Consider the following 22,837-nt stretch of genomic DNA (forward strand, 5'->3'; position numbering starts at 1 on the left):
CTTGGTTGGCGTGGTAAAGGCTACGTTGGGAGAGCGGGTTTTCTCAGGTATCCCCATCGCTTCGCGCAGGGTAGAGGAGGTGACCCAACCCTGTCGCTGCCCTGGCCCCGCCCCTCACGTTCATGGCCCCGCCCCCCACGCCGCCAGCTGCCCGCGCCGCCGCAGTTTGCCGCCGCCCAGAGCACCTGGGCTCCTGCGCGGTCCACGCCGCCGTAGATCCAGACACCGGCGCGGCTAGCCACGTGGACCGAATCCGGGCGCGCCGTCCTCACGTGGTTCTAGCATCCGCTGGGGCTTGCTGCGTTTCACGCTTCTCTGTAATCACCCCGGCTTCTGAGCTCCGCTCCCATGGCGGCCCTGGTGTTGGAGGACGGGTTGGTCCTGCGGGGCCAGCCCTTTGGGGCCGCTGTGTCGACTGCCGGGGAAGTGGGTAAGCAAGTCCGGGCTGGCTGCCGACATCATCCCACTCTCTGCTGCCCCTCTCTGCCCAGCCTGCCCTGCCCAGACCCCGCCATTTTCCCGCCTGCACACCCCCTCCCCCGCCATTCCCCAGCCCGGCCCCTTTTATCCCTGAGGGTCAGGGCAGCCTCTCCACTGGGGCATTATCCTCGCTCGGGGCAGTGCTCCGAAGAGTACCCTGCCTAAGCCCCAGCTCTGCCTCTTTCTTGCAGTGTTTCAAACCGGTATGGTCGGCTACCCCGAGGCCCTCACTGACCCTTCCTACAAAGCACAGATCTTAGTGCTGACATATCCTCTGATTGGTAACTACGGCATTCCCCCAGATGAAGTGGATGAGTTCGGGCTCAGCAAGGTAGCCACATCCAATGCTTTCTCTACATTCCTTTTCAAATCAGTAATTGTTAACTGTTAGTGAAGACACTGACATTCCGCTAGGCATTCTGGAGAAAGCAGGTACACACTAAAGTGATAGACAAGCACTCTGTAGGGTTTGTTAGGTAACACCTTGAGAAGCACAGAGTGCTGGAGGCGGAGGCGAAGGCGAAGAGTCTGGGCTCTAGTAAGGGACCAGTGAAAATTTTTTAGCAGCCGAGTGATGTGATGGGAGCAGTGCTTTAAGAGTGCATAAATAAATGGGAAAGAGACTGGAAACTAGGGTCACACCCTTCTCAGTGATGGTGGGTCACAGTTCACCTACCAAACCAATGAAGTTGATTATCATATTCTAAACCTGCTTTCCTTACCTTGCCTCATTCTTTACCGCTTTTCAGTAGAGTTCTTACAGTATGTAGATAAGAAACTCAGTTTCCTTCTCAGTGAGGTTTCTCCTATTCCTCCTCATCTGGAATTTGGAAACTAAGTTGCCCTCTGAGAGTTCAAGTAATAATAATAAAAAAAAGTCAACACAAGTTAATTGTAGAGCAGCCATAGCCTCTGGTGCAGTATTCCTCAAAACTCACTTTGTCCTAATTCTAGGGTTACTGAGCCTTTAATTCTTAACATGTTTTCCCAGTCACACTGACACTTGGAAAAGGAAACTCTAGGAAAGAGAAGTGCTTGGTATTCCTGGAAGAACCATTCCTCATCACATAAATTCACTGCATTCTGTATAAATTCACTGCATTCTAGTTTATAATGCACTATCTTGGTTAATTGACCTAAGTCTTCAGCTTTGTCAACTCTAGATACATGTCAAAGTTGAGTTTATACACTTGCAAAATTGAGGCCCTGACAGAACCAAGGTGAGTAAGGCCTCCTGGAGCCACCAGCCCACCACGGATGCTTCTGCAGCACATATGCTATAAATGCACTTGTCCATGTGCAGACGCCTAGCCATGGAGGGTTCTGCCAAACTAGCCTTCAGATCCCATTCATCTTTCTTTAAACCTTCCACCATTAAGCAGATGTAGTTTAAACATGCCACTTTCTCCTAGATAAACAATCTGTTTCTCTACTTAGTTATTATAAGCTTATCTATTGAGTAGCAAATTTACATTGAGTAGCAAATTTACATTACCTTTTTTCTTTCAATTTTTTTTTTTAATTTATTTTATTTTCGGCTGTGTTGGGTCTTCATTGCTGCATGCAGGCTTTCTCTACTTGCGGCGAGCGGGGGCTACTCTTCATTGCGGTGCACAGGCTTCTCATTGTGGTGGCTTCTCTTGTTGCGGAGCACGGGCTCTAGGCGCTCGAGCTTCAGTAGTTGTGGCTCACGGGCTCAGTTGCTCCGCAGCACGTGGGATCTTCCCGGACCAGGGATCGAATCCTTGTCCCTGCATTGGCAGGCGGTTTCTTAACTACTGCGCCACCAGGGAAGCCGTACATTACCTTTTTTTTTAATGATAATCCCTTACGAAGTGGGGGGTGGGGTGGCGGTATAATGTCTAGTATTGCACCCTGAAGCTTTGTTTTTACTTAGTAAGGTATTGTGCCCCTGCCTGCCTATTCTACACTATGTTTTTATCACACCCTGTGATTATGATCTTGTTTTATCTACGTTACTTTGTTAATTTTCTGGTTCCCTAGGTAGCAAATTAACATTCTGAAGACATGACCTTGTCTTTTTTTATGCTCGAGCTCCTCCCCCAGCATTTGTTATAGTGCCTGGCACCAGGTGGGCCCTCAGTAAACGCTGACTCCTATCATGTGTCAGGTACCTTGCTCTTGAGTTCATAGTTCGCTGATGAAGACATCTGGACACATTTGTAATACAATGGAAATAGCAAGTCAAGTAGAAACAGAGTGAACTTAGGTGAGCTCTAAGGAGGAGACACAAGCTGCAGTGGGTGAGAATGGGGGTGACTTCATGGAAAAGGGGATAGAAGAAAAGGAAGGGAAAAGGAAAATGTCATTTCAGTTACTAATCAGGCACCCCAGGCCCATGTGTTCAGTGTTTCATGCGGGGGACAGCATTGCTGATAGAAGGCAAAAGCATGAGGTGCTTGGCATGTTAAAGGAATGACAGGTCATTGAGTGTGGCTGGAGTACAGGGTCCATGGCCCTGCAGGGAGGTGTGTGGCCCCGGGCTCCTCACAGTCTCCTCCTCCCATCAACAGTGGTTTGAATCCTCGGGGATCCACGTGGCAGGACTGGTGGTAGGAGAGTGCTGCCCCACACCCAGCCACTGGAGTGCCACCTGTACCCTGCATGAGTGGCTGCAACAGCGTGGCATACCCGGCCTGCAAGGTATGGTGCAAGCACAGGGGTGTCTTGAGTGGAGCACAGATACCCAGATGGAAAGAATCAAGGACTCTGTGGACTCTTGGGACTTGAGTCCAAGATTGTGATACAGTGTACCTGATTCCAAAGCTTTAGACTGGGGGCTGGAACTGGGGGAAGGAACTGAGCTCTCACTCAGATGGAAAATTTCAAACATGCAAAAGGAGAGAATAGGATAATGAATCCCCAGCTTCATCAACTCAGGGCTAAACTTATTTCATCACCACTACTACAACTCCCAGATTATTTTGAAGCAAATCTCAGACATAATATCATTTCATCCACAGAGAGTTCAATAGCTATGAAAAAAAAATCCTTGTAAAAACATGATCACAGTAACATTACCGTAACCTTTTAAAAATTAACAGTAATTCCTTAATATCAAATATACAAGGCATTTTTAAAATTTCTCCAATTTTCTGATTTTTTAAAAACTTTGTTTATTTGAATCTGGGTCTACACAAGGTCTGTACATTGCATTTGGTTGATAATCTTTACTCTTTGGGCCTTGTAACCTATTTGACACAAACAGTTGATTTTCCTTTAGAGTGCCCCACAGTGTGCATTTTATTGATTACATTCCTGTATTGTCATTTAGCGTGTTCTTTTGTCCCTTGGTATTATTTTCTGTAAACAGATCTGGAGTGGTGGTTCAATTCATATGTGATATTTGGGGGCAAGAGTGCTTCATGGTAGGGTACTTCCAGCCCGGGATGTTTGATGCCCATGGAACAGTCACAGTGTGTGACTCAGGCTCTGACATGAAAGTCTAACGTCACGCGTGACTGCATTGAGGGAGTGATCTCTCAGAGTCTGCTGTTTGGGCAGGAGTGGACACTCGGGAGCTGACTAAGAAGTTGCGAGAGCAAGGGTCTCTGCTGGGAAAGCTGGTCCAGGATGGGACGGAGCCTTCAACCCTGCCCTTCTTGGACCCCAATGCCCGCGCCCTGGTGCCGGAGGTCTCCATTAAGGTACAGAGGTAGAGTGGGAGAGTATTCCAGACTAATCACAGTTATATTCTGCCCATACTGAGGGGTGAACACTTGAAGGAGAACCAGAAGAGGCCTCCAAGGTAGGGATTGGTGTGTGCATATTATACCTACTAATCACAGCTGTCAACCATCACCCTTTATTCCTCAGGTCCCACGGGTATTCAATTCAGGGGGTACCCCTCGGATCCTTGCTTTGGACTGTGGCCTCAAGTATAATCAGATCCGATGCTTGTGCCAGCGTGGGGCAGAGGTCACTGTGGTACCCTGGGACCACGCATTAGACAGTCAGGGTGAGTAGCTTAGGTCTGTACAAGGTCACAGACAAACAGCATGGGTGGAAGATCTGGCCCTTGGTCCAGTTGCTGAAAGTCAACATGAGCTGCAGGGAGGAAGGTGGAGATAAGGGCTTTTGCTCTAGTGGTGTTTCTCTCTAGTTGAACCACGGGTTTTGACATCATCTTTTCTGCCCACTCCAGAGTATGAGGGTCTCTTTCTGAGTAATGGCCCTGGCGACCCCGCCTCCTATCCCAGCGTGGTATCCACACTGAGCCGTGTCTTATCTGAACCGAACCCCCGACCTGTCTTTGGGATCTGCCTGGGACACCAGCTGTTGGCCTTAGCCATTGGGGCCAAGACTTATAAGATGAGGTGGGACTTGTGGGGAGAGGAAGTGCCCACACCTCTGACATGAGGTGTGGGGAGTCTTGGGAATGGGAGTAGAGTTGGTGTTCATTAGTGTTGAAATAGGAGTGCGGGTTGGTGAGAATCGTGAGATCAGCAAGAGCTGGGTTTGGTACAGTAGTGAAGGGAGGGTGAAAGGGGCCTGTGACTCAGTATGTTTCCATCTCCAGATATGGGAACCGAGGCCATAACCAGCCATGCTTGCTGGTGGGCTCTGGGCGCTGCTTTCTAACATCCCAGAACCATGGGTTTGCTGTGGAAACAGACTCACTGCCAGCAAGCTGGCTTCCTCTTTTCACCAACGCCAATGATCACTCCAATGAAGGCATTGTGCATGAGAGCCTGCCCTTCTTCAGGTGAGCCTGGGTGGTTCTGGCATGATGACTGGATCTGTACAGCTTTGAAGCCCACTGAGACTTGAAGATCAAAAAGTAAAGTGCAGCAGTGGCCCCTGTCATCTTTCCCACCACCTACCTCTAAGGCTGCCGATGATGATGGCAATTTTCGTGATCCACTCTCTTCAACAGTGTCCAGTTTCACCCAGAGCACCAAGCTGGCCCTTCAGATATGGAACTTCTTTTTGATATTTTTCTGGACGCTGTGAAAGAAGCCACCACCAGGAACCCTGGGGGCCAGACAGGTAAGCACTTGAGTAGAACTGGGTTGTGGATCTAAGAATGGGCTCCAGGAGAGGCATAAGATGGACCTGTCTCGGGAAACTGATAGGTGTTTGGGAGGTTAGGCGGGAGGGGTGGAAGGCAGTCAGGCCAAGATGATTCATTTATGCTTCTTCTATTCAAAGGAACCCAGAATCACAAGTCCTGCCTCTGCCACTCGTTAGAGGCATGACTTGTTCTTGATTCTTCTGTAAAGTGAGGGGTTAATCTAGATGACCTCTCGGGTCTCATTCAGCTCTAACATTCCATGACTTTCTTTGCCTCCATAGTTCGAGAGCGGCTGGCTGAGCGCCTCTGTCTCCCTGGGATTCCCACCCCAGGCTCTAGGCTTCCACCACCACGAAAGGTTCTGATTCTGGGCTCAGGGGGCCTCTCCATTGGCCAAGCCGGAGAGTTTGACTACTCAGGCTCTCAGGTAAAGCACGTGCGTCCCTGACCCTCTGGGTGTGTGGCCCTCAGGAGCAGACAGGGCTGAGGCGTGAGCATTAGTTGTAGGGAGGAAGTGACCCAGGAGATCTGGGGAACGTGCAGAAAGGTGAGGTGGTGAGGAACAGAAGTGGGTTTTTAGGGACTGAGAGTCCAGGGAGGGGAGAAGGGGAAGAGAAATACTGGTCTAAGACTGAAAATCTTGCTTCTGCATTCGAGGCCGATATGCCCTTTTTGTCCCCCTAGGCGATCAAGGCCCTGAAGGAGGAAAACATCCAGACGTTGCTGATCAACCCCAACATTGCCACCGTGCAGACCTCCCAGGGGCTGGCTGACAAGGTCTATTTCCTCCCAATAACACCTCACTACGTAACCCAGGTATGACTCGGGTGAGGCTAGACTGAGGAGGGGACCCACGTGGGCAGGCAGATCCTGTGTCACTCTGGGTTTTTCCAGCTTCTTTGATCCACTCCCTAACCCCAGGGTCTTAACGCCTATTCCTCTCTCCTCCCTCAGGTGATACGTAATGAGCGCCCAGATGGCGTGTTACTGACTTTTGGGGGCCAAACAGCTCTGAACTGTGGTGTGGAGCTGACCAAGGCTGGGGTGCTTGCTCGGTATGGGGTCCGGGTCCTGGGCACACCCGTGGAGACCATTGAGCTGACTGAGGATCGGCGCGCCTTCGCCTCCAGGATGGCCGAGATCGGAGAGCACGTGGCCCCCAGTGAGGCAGCAAACTCTCTTGAGCAGGTTTGAGGCATGGTTGGGGTGGACAGGTGTTGTTTCCTTGACATCGTATTCTCTCCGGGTCCAGGAGCCCTCTGCGCAGCACGCAGTCAAGGCCTAATCCGTTTGTTCGTCTCTGCTCATTGCAGGCCCAGGCAGCTGCCGAGAGACTGGGGTACCCCGTGCTGGTGCGTGCAGCCTTTGCCCTGGGGGGCCTGGGCTCTGGCTTTGCCTCTAACAAAGAGGAGCTCTCTGCTCTCGTGGCCCCAGCTTTTGCCCATACCAGCCAAGTGCTGGTAGACAAGTCCCTGAAAGGATGGAAGGAGATTGAGTATGAGGTGGTGAGAGACACCTATGGCAACTGTGTCACGGTGAGTGACGGAGGAGGGGCATAGCGTCAGGCAGTATGAGCCCTTGTAAGAGCCAGGGTCCGGCTGATATCTTTGAGAGTTCGATGTCCCTCAGACCCAGGATGGGTGCGTCTCCAGAGGCAACAGGACCCTGGGATACAGCCTCCTACCTCTCCTGACTCCCTTTGGCAGTGACCACTCCGGGACTCTTCCTTCACAGGTGTGTAACATGGAGAACCTAGATCCACTGGGCATCCACACTGGGGAGTCCATAGTGGTGGCTCCAAGCCAGACGCTGAATGACAGGGAGTACCAGCTACTGCGGCAGACGGCCATCAAGGTGACTCAGCACCTTGGAATTGTTGGGGAGTGCAACGTGCAGTATGCCTTGAATCCTGAGTCTGAGCAGGTGAGACTCTAGGCCATGGAGCTGATACTGTTGGACTGCCTTCCATAATTTTGGGGCCTCTAGGCCAAGAGGCCCTTTAACCCTACAAACCCTGGAGTAGAAGCTGGGATTATCTTCGGTAGGGTTGGGCCTTGGGTTGGAGGATGCTGCTTTATTTTCCTGCCTTTCTGAGGCCTTTCCTAGGCAGGCCTTCTAAGCCAGTTATCTGGTAACTCTTTCTCTGTTCTCTCTCTGTGCAGTATTACATCATTGAAGTGAATGCCAGGCTCTCTCGCAGCTCCGCCCTGGCCAGTAAGGCCACGGGCTATCCACTGGCCTACGTGGCAGCCAAGCTGGCTTTGGGCATCCCTCTACCTGAACTCAGGTACAAGGGTTGGGGAGAGATCAGGGAGGAAAGGCGGTGGGGAGCTCAAAGAAAACATTTATGGGACAGGGAACGTGGAAAGGACATTGGCCTGGATGTGTGGGATGGAGAGAACTGTCTGGAAGCTCACCATTTACATCTCCTGCTCTGTCCTTCTGGCACCCTCACCTGATGGCTCCCAGGAACTCGGTGACAGGGGGAACAGCAGCCTTTGAACCCAGTCTGGATTATTGTGTGGTGAAGATTCCTCGCTGGGACCTCAGCAAGTTCCTCCGCGTCAGCACAAAGATTGGGAGCTGCATGAAGAGTGTCGGTGAGAGACACATCCCAGGAGCCCTTTCCCCAGATCACCTCATGGGGTCCCACATGTCCCAAGGATCTAGAATGTCATAGAGTCAGTTCCCTGGCATGATCTTTCAGCTCCTATATGAGCAGCTTCTTGGGAACACGGTTTCTCAGAACTAATAGGGATATTTCCAACTAAGATAGCAGTTCTCCTCAGGGGCGGGAATCAGAGGCATCTGGAAATCTGTCAGAATACACATGCTACCTCCACTCCCCAGATGGCATGTCAAAAATCTTGAGATGGGGTGATAGCCATTGGACTATCTCATTTCTCTCATGTTACAAATGAGTAAGCAGGTCCCACAGAAGCAAAGTGTGTGCCTGTGTAAAGGGCGGAGCCAAGAACTGAAAACTAGATCTGTTGCTAGTTGAATATGTTCCTCTGTTTACAGTACGTTGCTTGTCACGGGTGAGACCAGTTCCATGAAACTCCATGCACAGCATTTCATGGCATTTTGCCCATGGCCTCGTCACTAGGCTGTTAATACCAGTGACAGTTTGTTCTCCATGCTCGTTTAAATACTGATTGCTTCAGGGAAACGACGACTGCTGTTTTCCTATGAACACTTCTAAGGCCCAGTCAGCGCAGTGGCAGCCATGCTGAGCATATCTCCTTCTCTGGGCACTTCCTGCCATGGTCACTAAATGAAATGTTTTTTAATACAATGTCTAAGATCAGAGCAGGACATCAGACACCTTTTCATAAAAACAGGGACACTTAGTAATGAATAGTGAAGGGGCATGATGGTCAGCCTCTAAGCAGTGGAGAGCATGCTGCGATTGAGTTAGTATGCTTCCTTATACTGACCCTTTAAATTGCCTTAGTTTGTCCTGCAAAGCATTTCCATTAAAACAAGCATGTGCATGTACCAAAGTGCCACCAGCTAAGGATAAGAGCATTTTACTGTGCTCCAGATTTCCATTAAGAGCAATAGTAGCCTTTAAACACGTAAGTCTAAGCTCAGATATGATCTCAGAATGTTTAGAAATCTTACAGGGCTGCCAAGTTGTTCCTTCTGGAGATGAATTTCTGTTACGTAAAAATTATAATAAACATGGGAATGAAGCCATAAATTGTGGCTAAAAGAAGTGGATTGAAAATAGGACAATCAAAAATCAATTCCTAGATGAGACATTTAAGCATCTTACATCTATTTGAGTGTTCTTGGAGTGTGATCTGCCGTGGTAACTTTTATCATACAAGTAAGATACCTGAATCATTGAGAAATCAGAAAAGGTAGTTTAACCGAAGAAGAGTAATCCCCTGTAGTCTTGTCATACAGAGATTAATTTGGGGATATATATGATTCCAGGATTTTTCTAGGCTTGCATGTATTAGTGCATTGGGTTTCTCTTTTACCCAGGATAAAAACTTTTATAATATAACCGCATTACAAAGGAATTGAACAAAATCACTCATCCACTTACTTAACATTACTGGTACCATCTTGACGTTTTAAAAAATTTTTTAAAGAAACAAATATTTGGATTGTAAACAGAAAAATACATTTGGTAAGGAATATTTGAAGACCCTAGGGTAAATTGTCAGAGGACATGAACGGGACTTTATAGAATAGGAAATCAATAAGCAGGGCTGGGGGGTGGGGGAAGTTCCCTCTTTTGAGTAGTTATAAATCTAGTTAAAATGAGATAATTATTTTTGCTTATTAGCAAAAATTGTTTTAAATGATTATACACACTTCTTAGAAGATTGGTTAAATTTATACTTTGTATTGTAAAGCGCAAGCTTCTATAAAGCCACTAATGCTTCTCAAGGGCCAGAAGATTTATCTTCCCTCTTGCCCATGCACTTCTGGAAATGTATCCTAAGGAGATAAGCTAAAGCACGGACAACATCACAGCCTCACTTAGAATGATGAATACGTCAAAGCTAAATGTCTTACAGTAAGTGAGCAGTTGCATTATGTCAAATCATACAGGAGTTAAAGTGCTGGTAATAAAGTGACATAGAATGTGGGAACAAGCTTACCATGAGGGAAGAAGCAGGATAGAAGTTGCATGTGTACTATAATCATGTATAAAACACATATTTGAAAAAAGTCCAGGAGGAAGTACTCTAAAGTGATAGCTGTAAATGTGATTAGCTCTGGATGGATTCATAGAGTAATGGGATCATCTTCCTGTTATCCAGACTTTTTAAAAGTTTTAAAGGATAAGCCAGATCCCAGATGGTATCATCACAATATGAATAAAGCAAACCGAATAACTGGATAACCCAACAGGGATGGGTGGGGCCTCTGTGGTAAAACTGCAACATGTTCCAGTATCCGCATGCCCATTTTAGGCATTTTAGTTTCATTTCACTAATAAACACAAAACATGAAAATTGTAGGGAGAAGAGGTGCAAGTGTAAGATTCTCAATGAAACACCGTAAACTACAGACATTCTGGGGACTTCCGTGGCCTTGGGACTTGACTGTAAACTACAGACATTCTGGGGACTTCCGTGGCCATCCAGGGGTTAAGACTCCAAGCTTCCACTGCAGGGGGCGCGGGTTCGATCCCTGGTTGGGCAACTAAAATCCTGCATGCCACAAGCTGAGGCCAAAAAAACAAAACAAAACAACTACAGACATTCTGGGCAGTACGCCCCCAGCTGCCTCTGCCCTCTGGCCCTCAGTCGTCACATGGTATCCCTCCAGGTGAGGTCATGGGCATTGGGCGTTCTTTTGAGGAAGCTTTCCAGAAGGCTCTGCGCATGGTGGATGAGAACTGCGTGGGCTTTGATCACACGGTCAAGCCCGTCAGTGATATGGTAAGCGGCTCCCCTTCCCCTGGCAGTACCCTCAGAACGGACCCTGCTTCTCTCTGTCCCCAGCCCCTGAACTTGCTACCAGTAGTGCTAGCACCAGTCACTTGTGGACCTTTGCTGTGTTTTCACTTTGCTGAGAATTCGGTGACTTCATTTCTCATTTTTCATTATTATGAGGACGTATCAGTAGATTTGTTTCTGCAGATGAGGAAACGGAGGCTTAGCTTGTCTGCCCTCTCCCCGTTAGGAGTTGGAGACTCCAACAGACAAGCGCATCTTTGTGGTGGCAGCTGCCCTGTGGGCTGGCTACTCGGTGGATCGCCTGTATGAACTTACTCGCATCGACCGCTGGTTTTTGCACCGAATGAAGCGGATCGTAGCACACACCCAGCTGCTGGAGCAACACCGTGGACAGTCCTTGCCCCTACCCCTGCTGCAGCAGGCCAAGCGCCTCGGCTTCTCAGACAAGCAGATTGCCCTCGCAGTTCTCAGGTCAGGGATGGCGGGGAGGGCCTCGGGCTGAGAAGTGTGGGGCAGAGAACCTTTGTACCAGTGAGGGGCCCTCAGAGGGGAGGGTGTGGGGAGCTTTGGAGGCCTCTGACCTTCATCCCTGGTAATTTTCCTCTCTGATCCCTACCTGGGGTCTCCGCCCTCTACTTGGTCCATACCCCACTCCCAGGGCCTACGTTTCTGACCCTTCTTCTTTAGCACAGAGCTGGCTGTTCGCAAGCTGCGTCAGGAACTGGGGATCTGCCCAGCGGTGAAGCAGATTGACACAGTTGCAGCTGAATGGCCAGCCCAGACAAATTACTTGTACCTGACATACTGGGGCACCACCCATGACCTCAGCTTTCGAACGCCTCATGTCCTGGTGCTGGGCTCTGGCGTCTACCGTATCGGCTCCAGCGTCGAGTTTGACTGGTGTGCTGTGGGCTGCATCCAGCAGCTCCGAAAGGTCCAAGAGCTAGTCTTTCATACGGTTTTCTCTGCTGTTCTAATCAGCTTTGGCAGCTGCCTTCCACCCACACTCAATCCTGGCACTTTCTAGTCATTGCTGCACCTTAACATCTATCACAGGGCTTTGGGTTGGGGGGTCCCCTTAAGCCATCCTGTGCCTCACGTGTGGTTCCTCTCCGGAACTCTGTACCTGCTTTTCCGATAGCTTCATTGCCGGTCTTACTTCCCTCCCACGGCAGCCGTCCCGTACAGCGGTTTCCGAGGCAGCTGGGCGGTCCTGTCTGAGGTGCCGCTCTGGCTTTACTGCCTCGGCGCTCTTCTTCCCACCTGATCGCTGAGTGCCATTCCCCTCGCTGTCGCAGATGGGGTATAAAACCATCATGGTGAACTACAACCCAGAAACAGTCAGCACCGACTATGACGTGTGTGACCGACTCTACTTCGACGAGATCTCTTTTGAGGTGAGACAGATGAAGGCCGCCTGTTAGCCTGGGAGGCCAGTCAAGTAGGAGTGGCTGACGGACCTGACTCTTGGAACTTGTGGGGTGTGTGGGGTTTGAGGGTGAAGGCTGAAGAGCAGTGAACAAGAAGGCTCAGACCCCTGACCCTGTCTGCTACCGCCACCTGTTTCTCCTGCTGCACCGTAGGTGGTGATGGACATCTATGAGCTAGAGAACCCCGAAGGCGTGATCCTGTCCATGGGCGGGCAGCTGCCCAACAACATGGCCATGGCTTTGCATCGGCAACAGTGCCGGGTGCTGGGCACCTCCCCTGAAGCCATCGACTCGGCTGAGAACCGTTTTAAGTTCTCCCGGCTCCTGGACACCATTGGTATCAGCCAGCCTCAGTGGAGGGAGCTCAGTGACCTGGAGGTGGGCTGGGGCCCGGTCGGGGGCTGGAGGCTGGATGATGTCATGGGTGAGTGTGAGCAACCCAGCTAAGCTCCCTTTGCCCTTAGTCTGCCCGCCAGTTCTGCCAGACCGTGGGGTACCCCTGTGTCGTGCGCCCCTCCTATGTGCTAAGTGGTGCTGCTATGAATGTGGCTTACACCGATGGGGACCTGGAGCGCTTCCTGAGCAGTGCGGCAGCCGTCTCCAAGGAGCACCCCGTGGTCATCTCCAAGTTCATCCAGGAGGCCAAGGTGGGAGGCTGCAGACAAGTCTCTGCAGGCAGGCTCCCAGCCTCGGAGGCGACTCCCCTCTCTGGTCCTTGTAGGCACGGGGCTGGATAGGATGGGTTGTGCCAGGGCTCTTAAAGGAAGGGAAGCTTCCTGCAGGGGCAAGCGGGAGAAGAAAATGGCCCTTGCTCTACGTCACATTGCCCTGCACGCCGCCCACCCCCACCCCCCCCACTAGGAGATTGATGTGGACGCTGTGGCCTGTGATGGTGTGGTGGCAGCCATCGCCATCTCCGAGCACGTGGAGAATGCAGGTGTGCATTCAGGTGATGCCACGCTGGTGACCCCACCGCAGGACATCACTGCCAAAACCCTGGAGCGGATCAAAGCCATCGTGCACGCCGTGGGCCAGGAGCTGCAGGTCACAGGACCCTTCAATCTGCAGCTCATTGCCAAGGTAGTAAGGGGGGGCTAAAGGCAGGGACCAGAGGTCCGTGGTGCCTCCTTGTTCTGTGCTGGCCCTGGCGCCAGGGAGCCCTCATCGGAGGAGGAAAGCTGGAGGGGCAGGGTCACAGCTTGAGCCCACAGTACTGTCAGGGTTTATAATAGTCACCCTGCCCCCTGTCCCGGGTTGATGACGCACAGAATGATGAGTGAGGGGAAGAGCCAAGGTCCCTGGGATGGTGTCACAAGCGCAACTGTGGAAGGCCCGACCAATCCCTCTCTGCCCAGGACGACCAGCTGAAAGTCATTGAATGCAACGTGCGTGTCTCTCGCTCCTTCCCCTTCGTCTCCAAGACACTGGGTGTGGACCTAGTAGCCTTGGCCACGCGGGTCATCATGGGGGAAGAAGTGGAGCCTGTGGGGCTCATGACTGGCTCTGGAGTCGTGGGGGTAAAGGTAAGGAGGGTTGAAGCCCGAGGTTAGCAGTCAGCGGGGAGGCAAATAGTGGAGGGAGTTCATCTCCTGCACAAGCTGTATGTCAGTCGACGTATAAACCAAGCACCTCCTGTGGGCAAGGCCTTCCTGGGCCGTCAGGGCAATAAGATGGTCTTTGTCCCTTAGGAGCTTCCACTCTAGTGATGGAAGGCAAGAGAAGTCGGGTCCAAAAACAGCTTGTTTCTAGAACAGTGTGTGATAAACCTGCATAGTAGAGATAAAAACAAAATGCTAAAGGAGGTGCGACTTCCAGAGAGGGTGGTGACCCTCAAGAAGGCTCAAGAAAAGAAGTGGTATTTGGAATGAGCCTTGGAGGACGGTCAGGATGTGAGATTTGAGATTGGCCAAGCTTGTTGAGGAAGAGTTCCAAGGCCAGGGAGTAGCCTCGTGGAGACCGAGGGGAGCCCGAGCCTGTTTGGGAAGCAGCCGATGATTGGTGGGTTCACGTGCAGCCGCACAGGGAAGGCTCACCCCGCTGTCTGGAGGAGGCCGAGAGAGGGGGTTGAGGCCCCCCCACTGGTGCAGGATATGGGCCCCCTCACGCCTGGGCCTCACTCACCTCCTGCTCTCTCAGGTGCCCCAGTTCTCGTTCTCCCGCCTGGCGGGTGCTGATGTGGTGCTGGGTGTGGAGATGACCAGTACCGGGGAAGTGGCTGGCTTCGGGGAGAGCCGCTGTGAGGCCTACCTCAAGGCCATGCTAAGCACTGGCTTTAAGATCCCCAAGAAGAACATTTTGCTGACCATTGGCAGCTATAAGGTACAGAATCCGGGGGATGCCTGAAGATGGGGGGACAGATGGCCTTGGCTCCCTGGGCCAGGGCTGACCTTGAAGTGGAAGACGGGAGAAACACAGCCTCATCCTCCTTCTTGGTTCAGAACAAAAGTGAGCTGCTCCCAACTGTGCGACTGCTGGAGAGCCTGGGCTACAGCCTCTACGCCAGCCTGGGTACTGCTGACTTCTATACAGAGCACGGTGTCAAGGTACGGGCTGCTCCCGCCCTACCCCACGCTGCCCGCTCTCCAAGGGTGTGAGAGCACCCAGGAATTCTCTCCCGGTTCCCCTGCTTTTCTTGTCATTGTACAAGTTATATATTCCACGTAGAGCAGTAGAACATACAGAGAAGCAAAGAGAAAAAAAGAATTCCCTCATGACCTCCCCACCATTGTTAACACTTTGGCATGTTTCCTTCCAGAATTTTATCTTTCCGTGTGAAGTGTGGGCTCATACCGCAGAGTCCTCGGTAACCATAGTGTAGATACCTTTCTTGTCAAGAAAAATGCTTTGCCTGTAGCAAAGAGAGGTAGCCTGGTCCCCATCCTCCGCACGGGCTCCCGGGCCACCTCTCCTCCCTTCAGTTTGGCCTTCCTGGCCCCCGCCAGGCTCGGGTTGGCCCCGACCCTTGTCTCTGGCCCACAGGTAACGGCTGTGGACTGGCACTTTGAAGAAGCGGTGGATGGAGAGAGTCCACCACAGCGAAGTATCCTGGAGCAGCTCGCTGAGAAAAACTTCGAGCTAGTGATTAACCTGTCCATGCGCGGGGCCGGGGGCCGGCGTCTCTCTTCCTTCGTCACCAAGGGCTACCGCACCCGGCGCCTGGCCGCTGACTTCTCCGTTCCCCTCATCATCGATATCAAGTGCACCAAACTGTTTGTGGAGGTAACTGACACCTGGGTGCCGGGAAGGGGGCAGCCATTGTCAGTGGTGGAAGAGGGAGAAGTGAGCGTGCCCTGGGGCTGGGAAATCTCAGTACGAAACAGCCATGCCAGTGACCAGGCTTTGTGGCTGCAGAGAGAGAAGGTGGGTGTAGAGAGGCAGAAGCCTGCTTTATGGGAAAACCCAATCCCTCTCTGCACCTCCCAGGCTGCCCTTAAGTCAAAGCTGACCGTGGTTTCCACTTTGCAGGCCCTAGGACAGATTGGGCCAGCCCCTCCTTTGAAGGTGCATGTTGACTGCATGACCTCCCAGAAGCTCGTGCGGCTACCTGGTAAGTGCATCTCTTGAGAGAACCTGGCTTCTAGACACTGGTAGAAGCTGGCATGGACCCTGGGTGCAGCAAAGGATGGCCGTGGGGCCCACTCTGCCCTGGAGTGTACAGAGTGAGGAGGGCCCAGAATCTGCCTCACTCTGAGCTCTTTTATTCCTCCCTCCACAATGCCCTTCACCACCTCTCACTTGTATCAGTCGCTGCTTATTTTCCTGCCACCCCAGTTCCCCTCCTTGATGCCCTTCGTGTCTCAGAATCTTCCTCTAATCTGCTGCCTCCATGTTCTCCCAGGATTGATTGATGTCCACGTGCACCTGCGGGAACCAGGGGGGACACACAAGGAGGACTTTGCTTCAGGCACAGCGGCTGCCCTGGCCGGGGGCATCACCATGGTGTGTGCCATGCCTAATACCCGGCCCCCCATCATCGATGCCCCTGCTCTGGCCCTGGCACAGAAGGTGAGCCCTTGTTCTCCTGCTTCCTGGTGTCCCACATGCCCCCACCAGCCTCCCGCACCTCCCTGAACCCTGCTCCCTCTGCCCCTCCCCAGGGGCCCGGGCCATGCACGGGTGCCAAGCTGGCACCGGTGCTGAGGGGCCTAATCTCAAATGTACCTTCTCCAGCTGGCAGAGGCCGGCGCCCGCTGTGACTATGCCTTATTCCTCGGAGCTTCGTCGGAAAACGCAGGGACCCTGGGTGCCGTGGCTGGGTCTGCTGCAGGGCTGAAGCTCTACCTCAACGAGACCTTCTCTGAGCTGCGGCTGGACAGTGTGGCCCAGTGGATGGAGGTAGGGGTGGGCAGGTGGGAGGAGGCAGCCAACCCGTACCTCCTGGCTTGAGGGCTCCGCACAGTGGGCTGGCAGCAGTGAGTCAGGAGCTCCGTGAGGGCTTGGGCTCTGCACGGTCCCAGAATGTTCTTCCTGCCCCCAGCACTTCGAGACGTGGCCGTCCCACCTCCCCATTGTGGCCCACGCGGAGCGGCAGAGTGTCGCCGCTGTCCTCATGGTGGCCCAGCTGACCCAGCGCTCGGTACACATCTGTCACGTGGCGCGGAAGGAAGAGGTGAGAGCCCAGCAGAGGTGCCCCTGTTGCTTTCCCAGTAACTCCAGGTGATCAGGGTAGTCCTTGGGGGCAGGAGAGGGGCAGGGCACGAGCAGGGGAGCCTGGAGCCCGTACCCAGCACATCTGCCCCATGACTTTCCGAGAGGGGAGGTGGGCTACGGGACTTTGCAGGGTGGGGCCTGGAGGGAGGCCTCCTCGAGGTCTCCCTGCTCTCCCCCAGATCCTGCTGATTAAAGCTGCAAAGGCACGGGGGCTGCCGGTGACCTGTGAGGTGGCGCCCCACCATCTGTTCCTGAGCCGCGATGACCTGGCGCATCTGGGGCCCGGGAAGGGGGAGGTTCGGCCTGAGCTTGGCTCCCGGCAGGATGTGGAAGCCCTATGGGAGAACATGGCCGTCATCGACTGCTTTGCCTCCGACCATGGTGAGAGGGCCCAGGCCGAACCCCCTCTGCCCAGGCGGGCTTGTGCCCCATCCTCACGGGCAAGGACCTTGGGCTCCGTGAAGATTGGGCCTTGATCTGGGTAGGATCCCAGCCTCTAATACAGTTCCTGGTCTGTCACAGGTGCTTGATAAATATTTACTGAAAGAACGAATGAGCAAATGAGTAAACTGTAAATGTGAGAATGTGGGTGAAAGGTGTGGGCCCCCAAAGATGACAGCAGTCCCAGTGTCCCTACCTTCTGATTCCCAGAAAAAATTAGCATTGGGGTTGGTAGTGAGGCACCATCCTGGTGGCGTGCGTGACCTCTCGTGTGTGGAGGCGATTGGTTCCGGGGGTCGTGCTCTCTTCTCCCAGCCCCCCACGCCGTGGACGAGAAGTGTGGGCCCCAGCCACCCCCCGGCTTCCCGGGGCTGGAGACCATGCTGCCCCTACTGCTGACGGCAGTGAGCGAGGGCCGGCTCAGCCTGGATGACCTGCTGCAGCGACTGCACCACAACCCTCGGCGCATCTTCCACCTGCCCCCCCAGGAGGACACCTATGTGGAGGTGTGGGGTTGAAGGCCGGGGGGGCGGGGGCTCCCCAGCCCTGGGAGCCGTTCCACGCCCGTGTGGTCCTGCGAGGAGAGGCCCGTGCCTGGCATAACCCGTGACTCTGACAGGTGGATCTGGAGCATGAATGGACAGTCCCCAACCACATGCCCTTCTCCAAGGCCCACTGGACACCCTTTGAAGGGCAGAAGGTGAAGGGCACCGTCCGCCGTGTGGTCCTGCGAGGAGAGGTCGCCTACATTGACGGGCAGGTATGTGTGCGGCCCATGCCTGGGCCAGTCGTGACCCGCTCGTGCTGTTCTCCTCCCACCCCAGCACGTCTCTGTGGTCCCACTACCTGTCCAACTGCCCTGGGTGCGGGTGGGAGCAGGTCCCCAGGGCATTGTTTTCTTCTCACTGGCTTCCACCCCTTTAGGATCCCAGCCTGGCTCACTTGCCCGCCCCTGCCTTCTGTCCGCAGGTGCTGGTGCCGCCGGGCTACGGACAGGATGTACGCAAGTGGCCACAGGGGGCTGTTCCCCAGCTCACGCCCTCGGCGCCCGCCGCCAGTGAGCTAAACACGGTATGCGCGTTGCTTCGGGCTGGGGGGCGGGGTTGGGGGTACAGTCAGGCGTGGGGCTGACAGCATAAACATCTTCATTGGTGGTTCGGGGCGGTGGAGCATTCGCCACTTAACACTTAATATCCTCACCACCTACCCCCTCTACTGCAAAACATAGAATTAACTCTCAGTTTAGGAGTCTTCCCATAGGAAACACAAACCCATCATTAACCCAAGCAGAGAGACATCTCGGAGAGGCCAGTGGGCCCGCGCCTGTTGAGGGCAGCCCATTGGGAGGCGGGGCTGAGGGGACATGATGGAGGTAGAATCCTAGCGGACAGGGAGCAGTTTGGCTTTTCCTGAGGGACTGAATTTGAGGAGGGTCAGGTCAGTACCCAATGTTGTCTCTCCAGACCCCAGAGAGGCCCCGCCGGGGCATCCCAGCGCTTCCCGATGGCCGCTTCCACCTGCCGCCCCGAATCCACCGAGCCTCTGACCCAGGTTTGCCAGGTAAGAGGAAGGTCCTATGACGTGGAGGGTGGGCCCACCTGGACTTAGAGACGTGTCCGGATGGGCTCCTCTCCCCCGCAGTGTCCCAGGTGGGCTGAGGTTGGGGGCTTTGTGGCCTAGGAACTGTCCCAGCACCCCTCAGCACCTCACCTCTGTCCACTTACCTTGTCCTTCCTGCTGCCCTCATCTGACCTGCTGTGCCCCCCTCTGCCTAAATCAGCCCGCCCAGCTTGAGGGAGGCATCCCACAGCCTCTTCTCACAGGCCCTTTTTTGTTGTGGGCAGCTATGTTCCTCCGCCTGGGAGCTGGGATCCCATGGGGCAGCAGAGCGTGGGGTAAATCCAGGTTGTGGGTTGGTGTGAGCCTGGCCGTTCTCCCTGCCTAGGATCCTTTTGCCAACTGGGAGGGTCCCGGGAGGGCACCACTGATCACACACAACAGCCCCTGTGGGAAATCACGTGTCCGTGCCCAGAGCTGCCGGTCCTTCCTGCCCTCACCTAACCTGCTATAGCTACTGTGGTGTGAGTTGGTTTAACACAGACACTGTGATCCGGAGTCCTGGGGAGCGGGGGCTCTTCACACACCTCAGCCACAGGCTTACATCTGTCCTGTTGCCCTCCTTGTAGCTGAGGAGCCAAAGGAGAAGACCTCCCGGAAGGCAGCTGAGCCAGGTGAGAGATGCCCCGGAACACGTGCTCACCTTGGGGACCTCTCTGATCTGGCCTGGGTAGGAGGAGCCCTCTGACCAGCCTCTTCTGCCCCGTCCCTCACTCTGCAGAGCTGATGGGAACCCTTGATGGCACCTGCTACCCTCCACCACCAGTACCTAGACAGGCGTCGCCCCAGAACCTGGGGACCCCTGGCCTGCTGCACCCCCAGACCTCACCCCTGCTGCACTCATTAGTGGGCCAACATATCCTGTCTGTCCAGCAGTTCACCAAGGATCAGGTGCCTGGGGGTGGGAGGAGGGGGACACCCAGAGCTTTGAGGACCTGGAGAGTCGGGGCTAGGGCCCCTGGGGGCCACCGCCTTGCCAGCTGACTTGGGATCTTTCTTAGATGTCTCACCTGTTCAACGTGGCACACACGCTGCGCATGATGGTGCAGAAGGAGCGGAGCCTCGACATCCTCAAGGTCAGGGTCAGGGCTGTGGGCTGGGGATCCAGGCCCGTGTCAGCAGGGCTGTGCGGTGGTCAGAGGGGTTTCCCTCCCCTGCCATAGGTCCCCTCGTGTGAGTCCACACCCTCCATAGGTAAGCCCTACTCTGGGAGGTCCTGCTCCTCTAGGCCGCCCCCATGTTTGACCTCCTCCGATCAGTATTCAGCTGACTTGCGAGGCCCTGAGCACCAGCACACAGGCCCGCTAATCTGGTCACTTGGTTGGTGCTGATGTATTCGTGGGAGTGAAGTCTAGGGTATTTCCTTCTCTCCCAGAGAATGAATGTCTTGTTCAGACTGTTAACAATGGCTTTTTGGAGGCAGACCTTTAGCTCAGAGTGACACTATGGTGGAAATGTCAAGGCTACAACAGGTCATGGGAAGGTTTGGGGGACAGGGTTCTAGCACCCCTCTTGCGTAAGTCGGGGAGGGAGGCATCAGCCCACGTGCTCCCCAAGGCGAACACGTGTGTGCACACATGACTCCCGCCTCCCCCAGGGGAAGGTGATGGCCTCCATGTTCTACGAGGTGAGCACGCGGACCAGCAGCTCCTTTGCAGCGGCCATGGCCCGGCTGGGGGGCGCTGTGCTCAGCTTCTCAGAAGCCACGTCCTCCGTCCAGAAGGGTGAATCCCTGGCTGACTCGGTGCAGACCATGAGCTGCTACGCCGACGTCGTGGTGCTGCGGCACCCCCAGCCCGGAGCAGTGGAGGTGAGGCCGGCCTGTGTGCTGGGGCAGGATTGATTTGGCTGGACCCAGGGACACGAGGGCCCTCCTGCCCACACTTCCTGTGACTGCAGGTCTCAGTCGGGCCAGATGGGTGCGGGGACCCCAGGAGGAGTGGGACTGTGGCAGGGAGTAGGGGTCCCTGAGACGCAGAAGACAGGATTCTCCTTCCTTGTCCCCGTGTTCACAGCTGGCAGCCAAGCACTGCCGGAGGCCAGTGATCAATGCCGGGGATGGGGTCGGAGAGCATCCCACCCAGGCCTTGCTGGACATCTTCACCATCCGGGAGGAGCTTGGGACGGTCAACGGCATGACGGTGAGGGTGGTGGCAGGGGTTGGAGGCCTGCCTGGTGATGGTCTGGAGACGGGGACAGTGGGGAGGTGGTTTCTGCATTTCAGCGCACGTTGCCCGCATTCTGAGGCCTACATTCTGGTCCTGAGGCCGAGAGCATTAAAATGGGGGTGCGGGTGTGCTCAGTCTGGGGGCCCTCTTGGTGACTGGCTTCCTCCCCAGATCACAATGGTTGGGGACCTGAAGCACGGACGCACGGTGCATTCACTGGCCTGCCTGCTCACCCAGTATCGCGTCAGCCTGCGCTACGTGGCGCCTCCCAGCCTGCACATGCCCCCCAACGTGCGGGCTTTTGTGGCGTCCCGCGGCACCAAGCAGGTCAGGCCCTGGGAGCCCGTGGGGGACCTGGGTTGGGTGGTCAGTGCCGGCACCACGCTCACCGTGGCCGGGCCTCACCTTCCAGGAGGAATTTGAGAGCATTGAGGAGGCGCTGCCCGACACTGACGTGCTCTACATGACTCGCATCCAGAAGGAGCGCTTCGGTTCTAGCCAGGAGTATGAAGCTGTGAGCACAAGGGTTGAGGAGAAGCCAGGGCTGGAGCTGCTGGGCATCCAGACTAGCAGCCAGGAAACCTGGGTCCCTCGCTTGCAATAACTGAGTGCGAGGACCGGGGGGTGGAACCCAGGCTCGTGGGCTCATAGCCACCCCTGCCTGGCCGTGCTAACGGGGCCCCTCTCTGCCTCGCAGTGCTTTGGCCAGTTCATCCTCACTCCCCACATCATGACCCGGGCCAAGAAGAAGATGGTGGTGATGCACCCAATGCCCCGAGTCAATGAGATAAGGTGACATGGCATGAAAATTGAGGATGTGCTTGGGGGCAGGGGTCTGGCTCTGGGAGTGCACTCAGTCCTGTTCAGGCTGTCTTGGGCCACATGGTAACTCTTCCTTTTCTTGCAGTGTGGAGGTGGACTCGGACCCCCGTGCAGCCTACTTCCGGCAGGCAGAGAATGGCATGTACATCCGCATGGCTCTGTTAGCCACTGTGCTCGGCCGCTTCTAGGGCCCGACTCCTCAGCCTCTTCTCAGGCCCAGCTGCTGGGCATGGAATCCGGTGCCCTCCACGGAGGCAGCACACTTAGTAGATGCTCTCGGGCATCCAGATAGGTCATGTGCTCATACGCACACACATGTGGACCACGCTTCAGACGCTGGACTGGACTGGAGCTGTCTAGCATGGGGGTGGGGCCTCAGATGCTGGGGCCCGGTCGGCCCCGTCTCCCTTATTGCACCTGAAATCTGTACTGTTACTTTTCCACTGACTTAGTAAAACAGCTGAGCTGCCTCTGGTTCTTGCTTCCTTGCATGTATCCTGGCTTCAGCAGAGGATGTTAAGTGTAATAGGCAGAGCTTTCTTCTAGAAAACGAGAATAGTTTCCCAAATCTGAGAGCAGCCTTGCCGGGCAAGCTCATGTTCTGGCCAGGGGAGCAGCCAGTCCCCCTATTTTCAGAGTGGTGGCTCTTTGGGGTTCTGGGCAGGAACATGCCATTCTATTGGTGCTCTCTGCGGCCCGCGCTACACTGATACGCGTCCAGCCCTCCTTCCTCAATTCAGGTGCATGAGTCGTGGTGAAGGGAGGGCT

At 54.4% G+C, this 22,837-nt stretch overlaps 1 protein-coding gene across 1 annotated transcript; it reads left to right on the plus strand.

Annotated features, from left to right (window-relative positions):
- Positions 1-181: 181 nt before the first annotated feature.
- CAD (carbamoyl-phosphate synthetase 2, aspartate transcarbamylase, and dihydroorotase) lies at positions 182-22,542 on the plus strand. The gene is made up of 44 exons (XM_007470826.1): positions 182-430; positions 672-811; positions 3,015-3,144; positions 4,006-4,148; positions 4,318-4,459; positions 4,646-4,817; positions 5,021-5,206; positions 5,378-5,490; positions 5,797-5,942; positions 6,200-6,331; positions 6,470-6,703; positions 6,829-7,050; positions 7,250-7,438; positions 7,678-7,802; positions 7,985-8,115; positions 10,811-10,923; positions 11,168-11,412; positions 11,629-11,875; positions 12,240-12,338; positions 12,525-12,749; positions 12,836-13,018; positions 13,233-13,451; positions 13,727-13,894; positions 14,508-14,690; positions 14,810-14,914; positions 15,351-15,590; positions 15,837-15,918; positions 16,210-16,376; positions 16,542-16,706; positions 16,849-16,980; positions 17,201-17,402; positions 17,778-17,968; positions 18,082-18,222; positions 18,432-18,533; positions 18,926-19,022; positions 19,649-19,693; positions 19,801-19,970; positions 20,081-20,155; positions 20,677-20,889; positions 21,095-21,220; positions 21,419-21,574; positions 21,660-21,761; positions 21,945-22,039; positions 22,155-22,542. Exons 1-44 carry the CDS (start codon positions 349-351, stop codon positions 22,255-22,257), a joined length of 6,678 nt encoding a protein of 2,225 aa, XP_007470888.1. The 5' UTR covers positions 182-348; the 3' UTR covers positions 22,258-22,542.
- Positions 22,543-22,837: the final 295 nt, after the last annotated feature.

This window comes from Lipotes vexillifer, unplaced genomic scaffold, assembly GCF_000442215.2.
Source record: "Lipotes vexillifer unplaced genomic scaffold, Lipotes_vexillifer_v1.1 scaffold717, whole genome shotgun sequence".
NCBI classification, from domain to species: Eukaryota; Metazoa; Chordata; class Mammalia; order Artiodactyla; family Lipotidae; genus Lipotes; species Lipotes vexillifer.